This window comes from Cupressus sempervirens, chromosome 5 (assembly GCF_028749045.1).
Source record: "Cupressus sempervirens isolate cs-2001-9-10 chromosome 5, ASM2874904v1, whole genome shotgun sequence".
Lineage (NCBI taxonomy): Eukaryota > Viridiplantae > Streptophyta > Pinopsida > Cupressales > Cupressaceae > Cupressus > Cupressus sempervirens.
The window spans coordinates 347,139,202-347,156,349 of NC_143122.1; the positions used below are offsets into that span (position 1 = coordinate 347,139,202).

Consider the following 17,148-nt stretch of genomic DNA (forward strand, 5'->3'; position numbering starts at 1 on the left):
GAAGCATTAGACATAAACAAGCTAGCATTTATAATTCTATTATGGGACACTTATGGAGGGATTTAGAGAAGTTAAATATCTTTTTCTTTATAGAAAAGGGAACACCCTTTATAAAATTATATAAAATGGCGTATGTTCCTTTTAAATTTGTAATAATATTTCAATGTAAGAAAAAATATATATTAAAAAAATCAATGTAAATTGCTGGGGTGTGACCCTTATGTTTAAAAAGACTGTCCTAGGCAAGACTATAGCTTTTCTTCATAAAAGAGAAATAAAATAATATTAAATTAAATATAAAAAATAACATTTCCTATACTTTTCATAATATCCAAAATATTCTCTCTTTTTGAAATTTTAACTTTTCAACATTTTCAAAAATTCTAAAGCTACAAATAACATTTCATTTTTCATTTTTTTTATTTATAAATATGAAAAATTGGGAAGTAATTTATTATAAATAACATATCATTTTTCTTCTTACTCAAATCTTGTAGTTTTGTATTTTGTTGTGTCATGCATGGAAAATATATTATTGATTTGTCATTTTTGAGGATGATCTTTTGTTGGGGATTGAGTGTGCTATATGATATAAGTGGGTACATAGTGTTTTTCTTATGTGTTTCTCTAGGATGATACTTAAAAACGAATATGAGTTTCATCGTGTAAATTTTAATTAGGTTCATATTAAAATATACTCCGTGAGTTGTATTCTCAATGGAACAATACTATATCTATCCAAACATTTAACAATCTATAAAATCTATTTATTATATGGTAAGTGGTAAAAAATGTATCTCTTCTTGAAGAGAGTTACTGCATTTTTTTAAACTTATAATTGTAGTAACGTGAATCCAAACTCTATTAAGATTAAAAAAAAATCTATTATCCAATCTTTGAATAAATTGTTAAAAGTCAATATAATGAAAGAAAAATTATATTTAGTTAAATTATAATTAATTGATAATGTAAAATGAGAAATAATTCTATTTAATCTTTAGCTTTTAAAAGCTCCATAATTAGATTGATCTATTAGTTTTAGTTTAATATATAATAAATTTTAAACTTCCCTAGAAAAACATTTGGGAGAAATGCCTGAAAAAATACTTGTATAATTAGATAGTATGTTATCTCGGAGCAATGGAATTTTCATAGTCCATTAGAAACTTGAACAATATTCCTTGATAGACATTTACATGCATTTCAGCATTGCATTAAAATATTATGTTTATACTGAAGCTGGTCTTGCAAATGAACTGAGAAAAAAGAAAGTAGTACACCTGCTATTGTTAGGATCAGATTAATCCTCTATACTTTAAGAACACTGAATACTGTTTTTCTGACAGGCATACGTTTCGCATCACAGAAATTTTAGATTTAAAGTTTCAAGATATTAAATTATTGCCAACGAAATTAGTGGACATTGGGCTGTGATGCTCAATTATTCAACAAAAGAAAACAATAATAGATGGTGAGAAATAGATATTGAGAGAGAATGATGAGAAAGGCTTGGGCATTCGTCATGGTGATTGTTACGTGCTTACTATTACCCATTTCACTCTCTCTTACCTAAATAAAACTTGATTGAATGTGGAACTCGTATATCTGTGGTTCCTCAAGAATCATATAACTAAAAGATTAGATGCTCTTAATTATGCCACGTTTCCATGAACGAAATGAGTGAGATAATTACTATTTTCCCAGGCTTGTCTAATAAGACCACCTGTCACGTATTCTGTCACTGCTTTGTGTGTGTTCATAGATCTTTGTGTAGATAGATGGATATGTGGAATCTACAGTCACTTGAAAAGATAACGAGACAATAGTATTGACAAGTAGTTTCAATTTAATTCTTACCTGTAAGGTATAGATCACCTTGAGAATTATATTCTTGCATACAGCTGGCACGATTCGTTTTGCACAAAATAATTTTGTGCACATATTTTTAAAATAATTTATTAGATCCTGTGCTTTCTAGTATATTTTCCATATGTTCATATCCATACAAACATTACATATTTATTTAATTTTTACATTTTAATTTTCCATATGTTCATAATATATTTTTGTGATTTTTATTTTAAAAATAATATAAAGTTTTGAAGACATTTATTAATGTGAAGATATTATATTGAATTTATATGTTTTCTATTTTATTTACTTTAGTATATTATTATTTTTAATTAATAAAAATATTGGAATGATTATTTTAATTAATTAAAAACAGATTAAAAAATAATTATATTAAAGAAGAAATATACTTATTATACTATCATTTCACTTATACTTTTGTTAACATATTTGTCAACTGTTGCAAAATGATTTTATAGCTATGTAAACAATTTTTGATAAAAAAATACAAGGAAAATCCCATAAAAGTCTATCAACTAATTAATACATCATTTTTTAAACATGGATATAATCTTATACTTGTCTATGTAGTGACAATACCTACACTAATTAAGCTGATAGACTTATATGTGGGAGCTTTGCTCCTGGTTTTTGCAAATCCTTGTTGGTAAATTGTTAGTCTTTTCAACTTTTCATGCAAAATTTTAAGTTAATTTATTTTATCTTTTTGGAGTTTCTATTTCTACTTTCAACAAGACTTAATGTTTTGATTGGTGAAGACTACAATTTCAAAATTAGATTATAAAAATTTACCATAACAAATTGAGTTCAACAAGTATTGAATTTTGTAAGTTTGTAATAAATCAAAACATTGTATATGAAATGATTTTATATTATCATTTTAAACTTTTCATAATTTCCATCATTTAATTTTGGAATGAAGTATTTTTTCTTTTTCATTGCACATAAATTATTGTTTTTAGAATGGTTTTAAAATGATGTTTGTAAACTCTCATGTTCCTAGAGTTGTGGGGTTCCAAAAGTTTCATAGATATTTGAGATCTAAAATGACAAACAAGAGAGTATCCCTTCATCCCTTCATTAAGAGATCAACAAAAATCACTTCCGTATTGATACAAAATATCATTTGATAAGTATGTTTTCATTTAATTTTTGTATTTCATTTTGATTATATTAATTGATGCTATATAATTATTGCTATAATTATTGCCTCTATTAGCTGACATGCTAATTTAGTACTTTTTAGGTGAAGGATTTGAATACAATATTTAACAGGAAGATGTCCATAGTGCTAGATCTATTATTGATTTAAAATTTTGGTTGTTTTAATTATTTATTCTAATTCTTATATTATTTATGATATCGATATTATTCATGTTATGATTTTTAGAATAGATTGAATACAATGAAGGAAACTTTGAATCTTTCATAATAGATATTTTTAAATTCCCTAAAGATAGTACAAACATTGAAATGAATTTATCACTTCTTCAAGTAACCTTCTAACCATTATTTTAATTTTTCCTTTGACCAAATTATTTTTCTGCTAAGTTCTTAAAAAAATTATTTTTTATTTTAGTGTGACAATATAAGAATTTGAATTTGTGCCTAGGTTTGCAACTTAGTTTTCTAGAATAATGGCTAAGTGGAAGATGAAAGAGATAAAAATGAGATTGAGATCTAAGTAAATAAGGATGTAGTTGACAAAGTTGTTTGGTCATGAGATACAAAAGAAAATTCTCAAATATGTAGTTAGCGACAACTAGTGCTTCTCATTTAGGGGCCCTTGTGCTTTGATTATTTGACTCTCTTTTTTTTGTCAATTTCGAGTAACAATGCCCATTTCTTTGTATGATAAGATTGTATTGCTTTGTGTACCAAAATGTTCTTATACTACCATTTGTCTTTACTTAATGTTTTAGGTGGTGATTTAAGGATGCATTATATAGTTGGATGAAATTGAGATCTTTGAATTTTAAATTCATTATTTTCTAATGTTTCTTATTCTTAATAAAATTTAATATAATATTCTCTATTTTATGTTCATTCTTTTTAAAATTTATTATTTTCTAATTTTTTTTATGTTATTTTATTTTATTTTCAATATGTTTTAATTTAATAATCTCCACTAAGCTATTGTTAAAATTTAAATTCATTATTTTTTAATACTTATTTGATATTTTTTAATCACATTAATTGTTGTTATATTAAGATATTTAAGCCAATAGACTTATATTGATTTTATAAATTTTCGCCGAAAAATTGTGAGCCTCCCCTTTTGATAATTTTTTCTGGCAATGAAAAATAACAATATATTTTAGTAAAGTACCTTTTTCCCATTTTTTCTTTAATTATATTTTATCTCTCATATTATTAGTTTAAATTATTATCCCTTATAGGGATGCTTTTTAAAAGTTATTTATCTAAATAGAAAATTCAATCAAGGTACACTTTGTGAATATACATTTTATAACTCATAGAATTTCTAATAAAAAGAAAAATTAAAATATTTTTTTTCTTGATAAATTTAGAATTTTAATACTGGTTGAATAAATTAATAAAATGCTTATTGATTAATTATAAAAATATCTTAATCTTATTGGGTGCACAAAAGAGAATGAGTGTTGGTAATTATTAAATATAAAAGTGAAAACTTGAAATATACTTTGATTATTTTGATTAATGGTTGAATAGATTAATAAATACTTATTGATTAATTAAAAAGAAAAAATCAATAAGAACAATAACATTAATTAGAATATTGCTCATATCCTATCATAGTTAATTTCGAAACATAAGTTTAACACGTTGCATCCTATTTTTTTAAAAATAACATTTTTTAACAAAATCAATTATGAATGTATGATAAGATAAAACATGTGTAATTAATCCCTCCCCTAGGGGGAAAAAAGGAAAAGGTAAGGAGAAAATGCAGACGAAGCTAGATTATGAGGGGAGAGGGGGAAGGAGGAGGTTAGGGAGGCTGGTTAACTCTCAAGCTAAGAGGAAGTTAAGGGAGGAAGCCTTGTAGAAGGAGGAATTAGATTTGAAGGTTTCAGGCTGCCACAGAAGAAGAGTGAAAGAGAAAACTATTGACTTTGGAGTGGGAGGTATAGAGGAGGTTGAAGAGGAGATTTATAATTCCTCCAAGTCAAACTTGGGTAATGGCAAGGAGAATAAGGAGGCGTTGCATGTCTCGATGATGGTTGTGCTCGGGTGTGTGGACCTAACAAAAGATTAATTCCCTAAAATGGTGGATAGGATGCTTTCCCCCATCACAATCTCCTCCCATATTAAAGTAGGTTCTAAAAGGGTCACTAACCCCCTTGTTGTGCAGGATACTCAGACTAGTAGGGACAGACATCTGGGCAATTTAGATAAGGCTAGTAATGAGCTATAGGAGAGAATCCAGGTGTTAGAGGAAAGAATGGGACTATTAACCAAGTTTATGGTTAAAGTCACTCATGGAGTGGCTACCACTCTGTGCCTATTGAAGGATGTCAAAAGGGACCTACCCAAGAAGGACTCCAAGCTACTTTTTGACTTCCTGGTAAAAGATTGGGTGAATGTCCTTCTGGGGAGAAAGGAGGTCAAGAAATCTTAAGGGGTCCCCTCTTCTTTTAGTTTTGCATGTTGTTAATCCATTGGTTTACAAACTTTTTTGGTTTTAAGGCTGCCATGCCTTTATTTTTGTTAAGTGACTTTAGCTTGATAATAGGCATGTTGTTTAAACCCTATAGTTACTTTTATAATTATAGTATTAACTTCTATTGCTTTTTTACAAGCATTTTTTTAAAGCCTATAGTTATTGTAATCATTATAGTATAAACATTCTTTTTTTTTAAAAGAAGCATTAGGGGTTAGTTTTGTTCTGATGGTGATAGTTATCCATTGGTAGTCGTCCAACTAGTTTGTAATGGGCTAGCCCCCTTGTTTTATCTGCTTTTATTTCAAAAACTAAGTTTGGTAATAGAAATAGATTTATCATTTACTTATTATCAATTCATTCTTACAACTCTAAAAATAGAATATATAATTATAAATTTTAATAAAGTATATTTATTCACATCACACTTAATAATATTTCACTCTTAAGATTATAATTAATATGATAATCATAATTATTATTATATTTTTTATTAAAGAAATTGGTGCCACTTTTGTAAATTAAGGCAACTATAACATTGTTAATTTAAGGCTTGAACACTCATAAAAAAATTACAAATTAAAGCTCTTTCTTGAACCATTACTATTTAGATTTTATATGATTATAAATATTTAGAAATAAATAATAAATTTTATATTGAATAAAAAGTTACTAAGATTTTTTTTAAAGTTTTTTAGTTGATATTTTTCACAATTTAAAAAGAAAATTATAAATAAAATATTTGAATAAAGTTAATAATTAAATACAATGAAGTAAAATTTAATATTATATAAATTAATATTTTAACTATAATAATGAAAATAATATTTTATGTCAAGATTTATAATTAAAAAAATATTTCACAATTAATTTATAGATTTCTTAAAAATTAATTAATAGTGAGATACCAAAAATAAAGATTATTTTAAAAAATTAATCAAATATTTAATAATTAAAAATATAAATATTATTAAATGATTAATAATTAAAAATATCAATCAAATTTGAGTAAATTGAAAAATTTGAATTTTAATGAAATGTGAATTGAGATTGCCTCAAAATGATTTTTATATAGTGTTCAAGAGTTCTTTTTATTTATAGATTTTTCTCCTATAGTATATATAAATTAGAGAGAATTTTAGTGATCATTTTGTTTATATAAGGAAAATTTTATCATCTCTATCGGCTCATCATTGGGACAAAATCATGCAACTAATAGTATATATTTATGTTAATATGATTTTTGATGAATTTTGAAGGTGTAATTTTAACTTGACTAGCTTATACATATTTTCTAATATATGTAAGGAATCTTACAATTATAAGGCTTTAATTTTTGTAGTATCTAATTTTGGTATCAATTATTAAATTAAATCCTCCAAAACTTAGCAACTTACTTGTGTGCGTCTATATATGTATATATAGTAGTAGTGGCATGCCAATAGGAAAAATAGTCAAGATGAATATGAATTAAACTCTTGGACATGACATAAAATTTAAAGCTATTTAATTTAATAAAATTTAATAATTTAACTAATAAATATTATATTGAAAAGAGAACATGAAAAAATTTGTACTACAATTTATTTTCATATGTCAATTCAAATTAGTAAATGTATTAAATTTATCTTAGTGTTATATAATTCAATTTAGGTATATTTAGTAATATTGCTAGAAGTTAATGTTTTAGTATAAGTAGTGATTGTATTAAGGGTAAAGGTTTATTTGTAATTTGTAAATATGAAGATGATAAGATGACTCTTTTAGATTTAATATAAACATCTTGTTAAGATTATTTATATCTAATTTTTTTATAGCTAATATTGAAAAATAAGTGAAGGAATTTATAACATCCATTGTTAGCATATATATACACTTAGTCTAATTATTTATAACTAGTTTCTTAGCAAATCCAACAACAAAGGTGATTTATGGTGTGATAAAAAATTGGAGGAAAGTGAATTAGAGAGGAAGATGGAAGAAAATTATGATTACATTCTCGATCAGCTTAAGGATTTTGCAAATAGGATTAAAAGTATCCTTAAGGATGGTGACAATATAATCAATTCTTTCCATCCTAAAACTGACTAATGAAAAATGGAAAGTGAACAAAGAAGACATTGAGCTCAAGCTTTGATCTAAACAACAAAGGTAAAGATTTAGAGACCACAGAGTGACCCGACAAAAGGACAAGGGTGAGGCTCAATAGGAAGAATGTTAGCATCTATGAATCCTCAAATAATATTGAAGATGAACTTGATGTGATAGTGATACAAGTGGCTAAAGCTTTTAAAGAGCTTGCTTAGGTAGGGGTTGTATTTGCTTTGTCTATTGTATTTTCTATTTTAGTGTTTCTATTGGTTACATTAGGTCTTAGTACTAGTTTTTTTTATTTTTTATTATTACTTCATGGTTAGTAAGTTTCTATGTTTCTCCATCATAATTTTACTTTGAACCTTTTTGTTTATTATCCTATACAATTTGTACTTAAAGAAATTGAATTTAGAGTCTCATCAAATCTATTTTTACCTTAATCCAAAAAATAATGTGAACATTATCACATATATTTCCTAGATAGTTGATAATTTGTAACAAATGCTAACTACGCAAATCTATAATACTCTCAGCATATCATATTACTTACAATCTATCTAATAGACCAAAATGCATGGAAGGTGTTATACTTATACAAGCCTAGGCGTATAGTTATGATGTCATCACTTTATTCAATAATAATAAGTACATTCCAAGGCGTATAGCCTAGGTTACATGAGTCTTTGCCGAACCTCAAGTATATGAGCTCAACATTCTCTTGCGAAGTGTCACCATTTCAAACATTTTTATTCAGCAAAAACACACTGAAATCCAAAACTAAAAACAAAGGATAAGTAGTAATAGCTTTGTGAGTGACAACATAACTAAATAACAGAAAATGATAGGTAGGTTACTGATTAGGGCACTTGAAGCCCGGAGGAATGGTCTTTCCACAGGATACAAGAAGCTCCAGCGCCACAGGAAGAACGATATTGAGGTTGAGAAGCTTTGCCCTAATTGTTGTGCATAAACACAGTGCTGCTTCTAATGCCAAAACTCCTTCAATAACTGGACAGCATTGGTTTACAACAGGATCTCCAACGCCCACATGCACAAGGCCACTAAGCACATCAACACATGCTCCCAGCTTCAATGCATCGATTGGGCATTTGCCTGAAGTTGTAGGAAGAGACGCGGGAGTCCACGCCATTATAAGTGGCATGGTGGTGGCCAACTGAATCATAACAATAAACAGTACTGCTGCAGCCTTCTTCATTCTAACAATATTGATTTCTCACCACAACCAATGAAAACAATACTAAACAAAACAAGCTGCTGCAGTTCAATGCTTGAAGAAGATGCGACTCATAAGCGGGTATATATAGCCGGGAGAGACACCGTGATTGGGTCTGAGCTGTCTAGGTGACGTGCAGGAATGGTGGTGTAGAAGGTACCCGTGACCTCTGTCATCATCGTGTTGAAATCTACATATATTTCTTTCTGGTTTTGGTAGGGCAATATTGTACAAAGAAACGACAACAAACACAAAATCTTTCCTTGGTTAAGAATAGGAAATGCATCTCATTTTCTATATGTTCTATAGGGAAGATTGTCGGTAGATTGTTTTATAGTACTACAAGGAAGACGCATTCAAACAAATAAAACCGTATTTCACACTGTATTGAGTTCACGAGAATGATTGAAATTTAATTTTCCCATGCCGTGTGATCAACGGTATGAGCTGTTAATTGAAAATTTTAAGCTCTGTCGATTCTTTAATATTTTAATAAAATAAATGCGAAATTTAGTCTTTGGACCGCTCCAACTAATTTCGTTCCTTACAGAGCATGCTTAAGTGGCGTGCAAAAGTTAGTGATGCCAAAAGTTTGCCAATGAAAAAAATAATATATCACCTCTTAAAGATAATACAACTATAAGCTGCATGTGTTTCAAAAATATATATAATCTGATCTTTCACAGAACTTTTCTTTTTCTTGAACTTGAAGGTATACACTTTCATCAATTTGAGAGATGAGTTAAATAATAATAATAATAATAATTAAAAATTAAAAATTAAATTAAAAAATACTATAATATAGATGATAATAATTAGATTATTTTATGAAAACTTGAACTTCTTGAATTTTTCTCTAATTTATCTACCAACTTTCTATTTTATTAGACACATTAATCCTCTTACCACTCAACAAAGTATGTCCTATTTGGAAGTTATGCTTTTTAGCTTTCTATTAAGAGGTTTCTCTTATTTGTGGTATTAAGATGTTTCTATTAAGAGGATTCTCTTATTTGTGGTTTCTCCAATTACTATATAAATGAATCAATTTATGTATAAACCAATCAACCAACGTGATAGCTAGCTGAAAGGATATAACTAGTTGTTGTATGAATAAAAAGCTTCTTTGGTTTGAGGGATATATGGTTTGTGTGATTGAAAGAAAGATTCCTAATGACGCATTGATTTTCACTGCTAATTTCCTATTAATTTTGATAGTCAAAGGTTTCTATCTCATTGTGATGGATTGAATGCATTCAAAAACCCATTGAGATCTAAGAAAAATGGATCTTCTTTATTTTAAGACATATTAGTAGGCATGGAGTTAAATAGAGTGATTGAATCAAATTCCCAAAAATAGATACAAAACCCTAGGGTTAAGGGTTTCATGATTAATTGAACAATTGCTTCTAAGTTCATCGAGAAAAAAAATTCTAAGTCTATAATTTATTAGTCCATTTAGTACTATTTCAGATGATACAATCCTGAATGGTTGTAGGGTTGTATCTATTAGGGAAAAATGGAGGCCCTAGCACTATTATAATGTTGATCAAATTGGATATTAACATTCTTTCCTAAGTGCATACTAGGGGATATTTGGCACCTTCTAACAAAGTTTGAGATTTATGATCTGTAACACACTTATTGGGAAGTTAATGATGTGGCAGATGTAATAGTCATTTATGGGCTGCATGTTCAAGGGTTAAGGTATTGGAGGCAAACTGAGTTCATCTTAGATGAGATTCACACCCTTATTGAGAGGGAACAAAATTGTATATAAGAAGAGTGATGCATAACGGTTGTTGTTTTAACAATTATTTCTAGGACTGAAAAAGGTATGATTTCATAATAATAATATGTAGTGGCATAGAGTGGACAAAGATTTTTGAAGATTGTATCAATATAAGACATAAAGATAGTATTTATTATATTATTATGAAATGAATAAATCCTCTTTAGATGATTCAATAAATCATAGTAACTGTTTGTAAGATAGAAGATACAAAGCTTTGCAAGTGTGTACAAAAGCCATACACATGTGTGCCTCGTCTCCCATACCCTACAACCTTTTTATCTTCTTTCTTTTCTCTTTGTGCCATTTATTTTCTTTGATCATGAATCTTTTTATTTCTTGTTGGTTTGTGTGATTTATTGCTAATATTTCTTGTGTTGCATGTGTGTGTCAATTGGGCTTCATTGTTGTCGGTAAACAAACCTTAACCCTCCATTATTTCCCTACCCTAGATCACTTGTGGAAGAATGGAGAGATAGAATCATTAATGATAGTGAAGGAGGTATGTTTATAGAAATGATGAAGGAAATGAGGGTATAAACGATACTCCTATTAAAGGTATTTCGCAGAGTAAAGAAAAAGAATTGAATGAGAAACCATCTTAAAAGGTAATTATTTCTAAGGAACTATAATTATCTTGCCCATCCGAAATAGGTTAACAACATGTTAGGAAAAATTATTTGATTTTGTTAGTGAGAGCAACAACATTTTTTTCACTCTACAATTTTTCATTTCCCACTCAATTAATATTTTGAATTTGGATGAGTGTGGATGCTCTTGAGGGGACGATCCTAGTCTCAGATCCCTGCCTAGACCTACATCTTGTTCTAAAGGTGACTAAGGTTACCTAGGGGAATGTAGATGCCATTGATCCTATTGGGGGGTGCTGGTAGAGTCAACGGCTTTTTTTGTGGGCCAAGAGATTCAAACAAGGCATATAATGGCTCTATTGGTCATCTAGGAGATTCAAGTGAGTCTTACAAGGGCTTTAGGTTGGAAGGAAGTGGTTATTGGAGAGAAAGTAGCTAACACCCTATTGGAACCTCCCAGAGTGATCAGTGGTGAGGAAGGGGTGGAAATAGTGGTATCGGACAACTTGGTTGACTATGTGTTAGCTAATCTAAAGGTCTACCTCATAGGTAGATTTGTTTCATTCTACCCATTGATAGAGATGGTCAAGAAGTGAGTAAGTCAAAGATGGAAGTTGAAGTGGAGTGTGATAGTTTTGGCCATGTTAGGAGGCCTATTTCGCTTCAAATTTAAAGTACCAGAAGATATGACAATGGTGATGGTTGGTTCTTGGTCATATGGAAAGCATAGCCTAGTGGTGGCTAAGTGGCATCCAATGTTGGATTTGGTGAAAGAACTGAATAAGATGGATCTAATTTGGGTCAAGTTACTAAGCCTTCCACTTGAGTTTTGGGATGAGAGGATCCTAAAATCCATTGGGCATTCCTTTGAGCAGTTTGTAAGTGAAGATATAGTAACTTTAGAGAGGTCCTGACTAGTCTTTGTAATGTTTAGTGTAGATGTGGTGGTGGGAACTTCCTTACCTAAATCTATTACACTAAGCTCAAAGTGGGGTAAGAAGATTCAACCCATTATTTGTGAGAATGCGAGGTTTTTTTGCTAGAAACACTTGTCATTTGGGCATTTGATTGTAGATTGTAAGAAGCTAAATAGGATGGTTGAGGAGAATATAGTAGGTGAAATAGAATGGGGGCCTCCTCCTTAGGATTCAGGGGCGATGGGTGCTAGGTCTCTTGATCATGATGGCAAGGTGGTGATTCTCCCTCATAGGAAGGAGCTAGAAGTGAAGATTTCTCAAGTAGAAATGGAGAAGGGGTTGATTTCCCTTCCTAGGAAGGACCAACAAGATAACCCTCAAGCTGTGATGGGGAGGTTTCGAATGGAAGAGTTGGAGGGGAAGTTTTGTTCAATTTAGGACCCAAAGATACTTTACACAAAAGAAGGGGAATTGGGGGGTTTGGAGGAAGAGGAAATTGATTATTTTCCCTTTCTACAAGGCATTAAGGAGCTCCTCAATACCCCTTCAAGGAACCTAGTGATCAAGGAGGTTTATAGAGGGGACATTGACAAGGCCTTGGAGGAAAGTGAGGTGAATGACTCCAAAGAGGAGAAGGTCTCCAGAGTCCTTTGCTGGGATGAGGATGAACTATCAAACAAGATGGTGGATTCCCTAGGCTAGCTAGATGATAATGAACTCATAGAAGACAAAAAAGGAGATCAAGGAAACCTAATATGGTAGTGGAATTGAAATTGGATGCAGGGAAGTTAGGAAAACAAAGTAAGAGAGAGAAGCAGATGGCAAGGGAAGTGGCAAGTGGCAAGTAGCCCACTTTGGAATCCCTGTCAAAGGGTAGGAAATGATTATTCTATCATGGAATATGAGGGCATTAAACAACCCACATAAGAAGTTTTCTCTCAAACAATAGGTGTCAAACTAGAAAATAGATATCCTACTCATCTAAGAGGTTAAAATGACTATGATTAATTTGAAGAATATTGCAAGTTATGTATGGCTAGGAGTGAAATTTTGTTATAGTGAAGGGAAAGGTGCATCAAGAGGAGTGGCTACATTTTGGAACCCAGATGCTAGTAATGGAAGTTTAATTTATAGTTCTAAATTCTATATTATAACTAAACATAGGATGAGAGATAAGATATGGAATATTGTTAATGGGTATTCTCCTAATACTATAAATGGAATATATAGCTTATGGGAGGAGTTGTCTTTTTTTCTCTCTCAAAATAAGAACACCTTTTGCATGGGAGATTTTAACTCACCTTTATACCCTTTAGAGAAAATTGGAGGAATGATAGATTTTAATGACAACAAGAAGGATTTGGCTGATTTTATAAATAATAATGATTTAATGGATATGGATATGTGAGGAGTGAAGTTCACATGGTTGAATAATAGGAAGAGTGTTGACCTAATTCAACGGTCCTGCCACAATAGAAAGGATTAACTTCCTCCTCTCTTATGGGACTACCCAAGATGGTCTCAGACCATGCCCCTATCTTTTTTAACTAGAAGGAAGATTCCTTGGGGGCCCCAATACCTTTTAGATATGAAATAATGTGGCAATCCCATCCTGAATTCAGCTCTAGGGCGACTGAGTGGTGTGGGATCATGATTTAAGGTATAACAATGTATAGACTCTCTATTAAGCTAGAAAATGTAAGACAAAATGTGTTGCCCTAGAAGAAATTTTTTTTTTGATGATATCTTCAAGACTAAGGTAGAGGTGGAAGGGAAGTTCATTGAGCTCTAGAAAGTTATGGATGAAGGCATACCCACGGATAAAATTATATAGCAAGAGGATAAATATAGAAAAGTGTGGAAGGAAATGATGATTAGAGAGGAGACATACGAGAAGAAAAGATCCAGGGTGTTATGGCTCAAAATGGGTGATAGGAATACTGTGTTTATTCATAAACCTACCTCAATTCATAAATGGAGAAACATTATTGATAACATCAAAGATGACAACAATGTGAAGCTGAATAAGCCTAAAGAGATAGGGAACAGGGTGATGCCTTATTTCAAAAATTCTTACCTGGAATAGCAAAGAGTCTTCAAAGAGGAGGATAGGCAGTGGCTATTTAATTCTATGCCCATGGTTATTTCAGTTGAAGAGAACAAGGAGTTAGTTCAAATAGTGATTGAGGAGGAAGTCCACAGAGCTGTGTTCTCTATGACATATTATGAATCCCCAAGACTGGATGGTTTCCTACCAACATTCTTTCAACACTTTTGGGAGATCATCAAGTTGGACCTCCTTTAGGTGGCTTGCAATATTTTAGAACTAGGAAGCTTCAAGCTTCTTAAATAACTCAACAAAACTTTCATTTTATTGATCCCTAAGGTGAAAGGCTTAGAGGTTCTTTGCAACTTTAGTTGATCAGTCTATGTAACACTACTTACAAGATTTTCTCTAAAATTCTAGTGAATGGGTTGAAGCCACTACTCCATAAGTTCATAGGGAAAACCTAGAGCAGGTTTTTCCTAGGACAAAAAATCTTAGATGCTACTATAACAATGCATGAAGTCTTGCACTCTATGGGGAAAAGTGGTAGTCCTAGTATGGCCTTGAAACTTGACATTTGTAGGGCTTATGATAGGATTAATTAGACTTTCTTTTATAAAGTTATGGAAACGATAGGCTTTAGTCAAAAGGTTATTAGAATGGTGAAGTTGATGGTAGAAATTGTCAGTTATTCTATGATGGTTAATGGGTCATTTTTGGGGAAATTTTGGAGGGGAGAGAGGACTTAGGAAAGGTGATCTTATCTCTCCCTACATATTTATTATGGTTGTTGAAGTCCTAGGAAGAGCACTCATGAGAAAGTTGGAGGGGGGGATAATCAAATGCATTAAGCCTACTTCCACACTACCTTGTAAAATGATTCAATAGTTTGTGGATGACACCTTTCTTAGTGGGCAATCCTCAATGGGTGAAGCTAGAGCTTTGAAGTCAGTGCTAGAGATACGTGTAGTGAATGTGAGTCAAAAGATCAATTTTGATAAAAGCAAGGTATTCTTCTTTATTACCCCCCTTGACGTAAAACAAAGGATTGTTAATATTTTAGCCTACAACATTGCTGAGTTACCAAATACTTATTTGGGTCTCCCATTAACTATGTAAGATGTGATTAAACACTTTTGGAATGGGATTTTGGAAACAATGGAGAAAAAGCTGATTGGATGGAAAGGTAAAACCATGAGTAGTGCAGGCAAGCTATGACTACTAATTTCCTCCCTCCAAGGACTATCAGTGTACTTCCTATCCTTCTTTAAAATTACTTAGTGTATGGCTAATAAGTTGGAGAAAATTCAACATAACCTCCTTTGGTCTTAATAGAGCGAGAAGATTATAATAAATTTGGTTAGATAGCAAATGGTTTGTAAACCTAAGGACAAAAGATGTTTGGGAGTAAGGAAGATAACTAATCTGAATAATGTGCTTCTCACTAAGATGGGGTGGAACCTGATGAAGGGAGAATCTAATTGCTGTAATATTATGAGTGTTATGTACCTTGGAAATCTGATTTTCTCTCACTACACATTGAGAAATGATCTTCCTATGGGCTCTAAAATATGGGGAAATATTGTGAGGAACATAACCCTTTTGAAGGAGGATGTTAGGTGGCTTGTGAGGAATGGTAACTAGATTAATTTCTAGGAGGATCCATGGCTTATAGATAAACCTTTAATAAAATAATTTTTTTGGTCTCTCTATTATTACCTATAGGGATAGGGGTTGGAATGGTAGCTAATTTTATTTACCCAAGAAGAAAGTGAAAAATGGAAAAGTTGCAATAGAATGTTATGTTTGGTAGGGAGTTGATCGATGAGCTTAGTTCTTTGATGGAAGAGTATAGAATCTTGGAAAGGGATAGGATTGATGAGTTCATTTGGAAGGTTACCTCAATAGGGGACTTCTCGGTTAAATCTACCTACAAATTAATGTTTGACAAAACCCTTGAACCTAAAGAATGGGGGAATATTTGGTTTAATCACTTAATCCTAAAGATCAATATTTTTTGGTGGACCACCATTCATGGGAAAGTTCTCACTATAGAAAAATTGATGAAGGAAGGGTTTCAATTACCAAATAGATGTCATATGTGTAAGATGGAGGAATAAAACATCAACCACTTATTCCTACATTGCAAGTTTTCATCTAATGTGTGGAGGAGAATTCTTCAAATGCTAGAGGTGAAATGGTTGTTTAATATGGACATGGGGCAATTGGTGATAAATTGGAAAGGTCCCCTTACCCACTCCGTCTTTATTAGTTTTTGAAAAATCATTCCCACCATGTTTATTGGGGTATTTGGAAAGAGAAAAATAATGAGGTATTCAAGAATGAGGAGAGAGAGGAAATTGTTGTGGTGGAAATGATCAACACATTGATAGTCAAGAATATTAGTTGCAGCAAGTGGAGAAAACTAGTGTTTCCCCCTTTTACCCAAGATGTTAGAGTGGCTAAGTGCTACTCATTGGTGGAAGGGGTTATGAAAATTGACAATTCTAATCTTATGGCTAGAAAAAGAACTCGATGGAAACCCTCACCTGCTAATTGGGTTAAACTCAATTTTGATTGAGTAGCTAGAAATGAGGGTTTAGTGGGTGGAGGGATAGTCAGTGATAGGAAGAGAAGGATGTTCTTGATATATATTGGTCATTTAGGGAAAGTTTCAAGCAATATAGTAGAGGTGATGGCTCTATACTGGGGCTTAAAATTGGTCATAAGTGTGGGTTGGAGGGATGTGCAAATTGAAGGATATTCTATAATAATTATTGAGACTACCAAAGGTAAAATGAGGGAGGGATGGGCTATCAAAAATGTGATTGATGATATGAAGTATGTATTAACCATTCTTAATAGGTTTTATTTGAATCACATATTTTGGGAGGCAAATAGTGTGGTCGATGGAATGGCGGCGATTGGCTTAAAGGTGAAGGAGCTTAGATGTTGG

At 31.2% G+C, this 17,148-nt stretch overlaps 1 protein-coding gene across 1 annotated transcript; it reads right to left on the reverse strand.

Moving 5' to 3' along the window:
- Positions 1-8,221: 8,221 nt before the first annotated feature.
- LOC149556128 (36.4 kDa proline-rich protein-like) lies at positions 8,222-8,890 on the reverse strand. Its single transcript, XM_089833748.1, has one exon. The coding sequence runs from the start codon at positions 8,826-8,828 to the stop codon at positions 8,463-8,465; it is 366 nt and encodes a 121-aa protein (XP_089689874.1). The 5' UTR covers positions 8,829-8,890; the 3' UTR covers positions 8,222-8,462.
- Positions 8,891-17,148: the final 8,258 nt, after the last annotated feature.

Excerpts from the sequence above, each read along its gene's own strand:
- LOC149556128 (XM_089833748.1), bottom strand. The coding sequence starts at position 8,828 with ATGAAGAAGGCTGCAGCAGTACTGTTTATTGTTATGATTCAGTTGGCC.